Source organism: Trichechus manatus, unplaced genomic scaffold (assembly GCF_000243295.1).
Source record: "Trichechus manatus latirostris isolate Lorelei unplaced genomic scaffold, TriManLat1.0 scaffold00167, whole genome shotgun sequence".
NCBI lineage: Eukaryota > Metazoa > Chordata > Mammalia > Sirenia > Trichechidae > Trichechus > Trichechus manatus.
This window is the reverse complement of record NW_004444103.1, coordinates 1,077,070-1,082,232: the sequence shown is the minus strand read 5'-3', so window position 1 is coordinate 1,082,232 and position 5,163 is coordinate 1,077,070. Positions and strand designations below refer to the sequence as shown.

The following is a 5,163-nucleotide window of genomic DNA, read 5'->3' as shown; positions in this document are numbered from 1 at the left end:
CCTAACCTCTCCGAGTCTGTACTAGTAAAATATGAGTAATAATACACACTTTACAGGATTATAGATTAAATGAGATAAAACACGAAACATGCGTAGCACTAGGCTGGCACAGTGTCAGTCCTCAATAAATCAACCTCAGTGTGATTATTTGTCTGTTTTCGAGCTTTATTCACAAATCTAGTTTTTTTCCTAATACCCATGTTGGGGAGAAGGAAACCATTTTGTGCAGTGCAAAAAGCTGGTTCTGCACTTCTAGCTGTCTGACCTTGAAGTTTTCACTTCGTTTCTCAAGCCTCAGTTGCCAAAAATCTATAAAAGGAGGATAATAATTACTCATCTCACAGGACTATTGTTATGATTAGGAAAATTATATTAAAGTGCTTTGTAAGCTGCAAAGTACAATAAAAATATAAAGTACTAGGCTCTTAAGGGCCTTCTGTCCCCACAGAGCCAGCCATACTATGTTTATGGAAGAACCAGAATGGCTACCCACAGTGTGATGTGGAGCCATTTCTCAACTCCTGAGATTGTAATGAAAGAATCTTTTCTTGGCTGTGGTGGTGGTGGTGGTGGCAAGTCATTTTCAAAATAAATGTTCTCCTCCTGTTTGAATACAAAGTCAGGGGAGCTGTGTTACTCTGTATCTGCACCACTGCCGGCCTGTCCTCATGAGCTATCAGGCTCAGCTAAATATGGCCCTGGCCAGTATGTCAATAATCCCCACTGGTTCTGAGACCTACAACCACCACTGATGTGACATTCTTTGTGTTCAAATGTCTAGCTGACGTCTGATGCTTAAAACAGCCTATGCCTTCACCCCTCTCTGCATTGTCACAGCCCTGTATCACCACTCTTAAAAGGCTATCTCAGCCACTCCTAGCACCAGTTGCTGGCCAGCCTGCCCACTCGCCTCCCTGCCTGCTTCTGGCTGCCTTGAATGCCTGGTTCTTCAAGCTCTTTGTGGGTCTGACAAAGCAGGGACCATGTCTACCTTTGGCTACCGAAGAGGACTTAGCAAATATGAGTCCATTGATGAGGATGAACTCCTCGCCTCTCTGACACCTGAGGAGCTGAAAGAGCTAGAGAGGGAGCTGGAAGACATTGAGCCTGATCACAGCCTTCCTGTGGGGCTAAGGCAAAAAAGTCTGACCGAGAAAACTCCCACGGGGACGTTCAGCAGAGAGGCGCTGATGGCCTATTGGGAAAAGGAGTCCCGGAAACTCTTGGAGAAGGAGAGGCTGGGGGAGTGTGGAAAGGTAGGCTCTCGAGATTTTTCCTTGGCTACTCCCATTGCCCATCCCCAAACCCGGCACCTCTGTTTTCTCTAACTCTTCAGTCCTCATCACTTTTCCTTTCTAGAACACATTTGCACCTGTTACTGAAAAGTTTCTCAGGCTGAAAAACTCATGTAACTTCTGTGTTCACGCAGTGGGTCACATTATGTAAAACTCTTAGCTGGGGTTCTTTGATTAAAAAGGGGACATTTAAGGGGAAAATAATTCACAACCAAGTTACAGGTTTAGATATTTTGCCAGACATATGTCTAATTTGAGCTATATATTGGTGATGTGACATAATGTCTGTTTCTGATATGGATTCTTTTTCTTTTCTTTTTTCCTCTAAAGAAAAAAAAGGGAAGTGTGGTCGCTTTGATTGTGATGGTGACTGCAGTAAAAATAACTCTTCTTTTTCTCTAATACCAAGAAGTCTGGGGTGGTGGGAAGACCATGGGACTGAGGGTCAGGGGGCCTTATTTTTAGTCACCACTCTGCCATTAAGTTGTTCAGCCTTGAATAGAAGAGTCATATCTACAGGATTCTGTTTCCCACGTGTCTTTATTCAGAAATCTAGATTTTTACTAATCCCTATGTTGGGGAGAAGGACACATTTTGTACATCTGTTCGTTGTGCAAGTTAAATCCAGTGTTTCATTTGTAAATCAAGAACTACTTTATTATTTCGATAAAAGTTATGGATCTGCTCCTCAAGAAAGTGTGCATGTGGATATATACACACACTTTTACATAGAATTTCAAGATGAAGACCCATGTCCTGAAACTTATCTGAGGACCCAGGTTAAGTCACTGCATAGATAGTCCCTAAGATTCCTTCCTACTTTACAATGGTGATTCTGAGGTCAGGAAATGTGCTTGTATTACAGCTCAGGTCTATTAAGCTCTCATTCACTGCCCAGTAAATGTTACTTTGAATTTGGCAAATGAGTTACAGTCTAAAGACTATGCTCTGGGAAAATAGTAATGGCAACAACAACATTAACGTGACAAAGAAATTCCTGAATTTATAGAAGACCATAAGTCAAGAGCAACTGTTTAAACCTCTGCACTCCATTGGAATCACCTAAAATCAAAGCAGCCTGAAGCCAATGGCAAGCCTTCCACGGTACTAATCTAGGAACTGTTAGATGATCTTGATGATAGGGTGTGTGGACCACATTTGCAGCAAGATATATGTGGGCTTTGTCCATGTCAATCATTGCAGGAACGGCCACTGGGATCAGGCCAGGGTCTGCCAAGGCCACAGTGGCCACTTGTATTGAGGGGCTGGAAGGGGAGCAGGGCTGGATTACCCAGTAAGCAAAGTATGCATGGGTCCAATTGTGTCTTCCCACAAATCTGCAGTGCACAATTTCACCTGTCCCCCACCAAGTCAAAGATGTGGTGAAACTCATGTGAAATTGTTCACCACGGATTAGCAAGTAAACACAATTAAGCCCACGTGTACTTTGCTCAAGGCAACCCGGTGGATACCGCGCTTACTGGTTAATCCACCCCTGGGGAAGTGAGAAGAAAGGACACATGTGACAGGGCCAGGATTTGGGCCAATCAATTCCTCCAAAACCTTATTTTTCAGGAGTCTTTTTTTTCCTTGATGTGGGAATTAGTGTCAAAAGTTTGATAACATATATAAAATACAATGACATTTTTAAAACAGTGATTAAAGAATGTCCTCAATAAAAAGAATAAAATGGTCTCCGAATACCCAGGATAGACAGCCACTGTAGCAATCACCCAGCAAAGGCATTTTAATGTCATTGTGTCATGCCGTGGTAGGAAACGGAGGGCAAAGGCTATTGTCAGATGTTGATGGAACCTACCTGACCCCTGCCAAAGCTTTCACTGAACCCCGCCAATGGTTTATCAGCTCAATTAGAGAGGCGGCTACTTTGATGAACTTTGATTCCTTTCTCAGCTAGTTAACTTTTCTCCTGCTACATTCTCCCCACTGGCCAACAGTCTATAGTCACAAAGAGTGCTGCGCAGAAGGTTGCTGGTGGAGGGTGTAAATCCATTCCTACCACTGGGGAAGAACCAAAGCAGCTGGTGGGGATGGGAGACATAGTAGCACCACTGAATGTGAAGCACAGCACAGAGTGGACCATGAGAAGGAGATGGAGATCTTTGCTATCAGGCTACCAGCTCTGTGATTATGGTTGTCAGTTGCCATCGCATCAATTCTGACTCATGGTGACCCCATGTGTTTGAGCAGAACTGCTCCACGGGGATTTCAAGGCTGTGAACTTTCAGAAGCAGATCACCAGGCCTGTCTTCTGAGGTGCCTCTGGGTAGGTTCGAACTGCCAACCTTTTAGCTAGTAGTCAAGTGCTTATCCATTTGTGCCACCATACTGGCTCTGTGAAGACTTATGAAAATCGTGCTCAATGCCTGTTGAGTGGCAACGTTCTGCCCACCTGGGTTCACATAAACATGTGCTGTGTTAACGCTTCAAGGGGCAGTAGGGTCTAGCTTCCCTAGCTTGAGCACCTGCTGGATACCAGGTACAGGTACCAGATGAGTTCACTTGTTTAATTCTTACCTTGCTGTAGATCAGACACTGAGACTGGGAGAGGGTTAGAAACACATTCAAGGTTAACAGCTTGTAAGTGGAGCTGAAATTCAAACCAAGGTCTGCTGGCACAAATACCCTGTTCCCAAAATGTAGGCAACTGACCTGGAGTATCAGCATCACCTGGAAATATTTTATAGCTGTAAATTCTAAGTTTCCACCCCAGAACTACTGAATGAGGAATTCTGTGGGTTAACAAGCCCTCCAGGTGATTATGATTCAGGCTGAAGTTAGTCCCTGGATGGTGTAAATGGTTAACGAGCTCAGCTGCTCACCTAAAGATTGGAGGTTGGCATCTACCCAGAGGCACCTCAGAAGAAAGGCCTGGTGATCTACTTCTGAAAATCAGCCACTGAAAACACTATGGAGCACAGTTCTACTGTGACATGAGGTCACCATGAATTGGAGTCGACTCTATGGTAAGTGGCTAAAAAAAGAGTTTGAGAACCACTGAACTATACCATAGCTGCTTTGAGACCCAGAGAGGTTTAGTGATTTGTCTAAATTCAACCGGCTCTTTATGGGAAGAACCAGAACAGAAAACCAAGCCTTTGCCTCTTTGTTCTCATTAGGAGAAATGGTTGGTCACCACCTCCTTACTGCCTTATTCATTCCGGAAGTGTATCAATATTCATTTTCTCCCTGTCCAGGCTTTCCCCACCTCCTTGCCCCATTGCCACCTTCCCACCCCCATTCTCACAAGGATCAGAGTTAACTCCAGAGAGTGCCACGTAGGTGAGCTGTCATGGCATGGTTAGTCCTGGTGCCAGGAGAGTGTGCAAAGTAGACAATGTTTGTGTTTTACGTCCTCCTACCTTCCCTATCAGGGCATTTTTCTCCCTTACAGTGTCCTTTATCCAGACAGATGTCCCCCACCTAGGGTGATCAACCATCTCAGACAGTCCAGGACTGTCTAGGTTTTAGAACTAAAAATCCCATGTCCTGGGAAACCCCTCAGTCCCAGGGAAACTGGGATGGTTGATCACCTTTTTTCCATCCAGGCCTATCAGTCCTCTTTCCTGGGCCTTCTGCTGACTCTCAGCCACTGTTAAGCAATGTCAATTTAGAGCCATTCAATAAACAAACATTGATTAAGCCCCTAATATGTGTTAAGCTCTGTGCTAGGTAAGCAAAACAGAAGTGGTCCCTGGCCTCACGCAGGTAACAGTCTAATGGGAAAAATGACAAGTAATAAAGCATAATAGTTTCTTAATTAGGGGATGTGCAACCTTATGGGAGCGCATGGCAGGGATAGTTGGAGGGGGTATCAAAGAAGGCCTTCAGTAAGAAGCGTCATTTA

The 5,163-nt window shown here is 44.4% G+C and overlaps 1 protein-coding gene across 1 annotated transcript in view; it reads left to right on the top strand.

The window, feature by feature from the left end:
• Positions 1-968: 968 nt before the first annotated feature.
• Positions 969-5,163, top strand: part of LMOD2 (leiomodin 2) — a gene marked incomplete at its 3' end in the record, with an annotated part of 10,344 nt that continues 6,149 nt past the window's right edge. The window contains exon 1 of the mRNA XM_004386551.2: positions 969-1,256. Within this exon, the coding sequence (XP_004386608.1) occupies positions 984-1,256 (273 nt within the window). The remainder of the gene's footprint in view (positions 1,257-5,163) is intronic.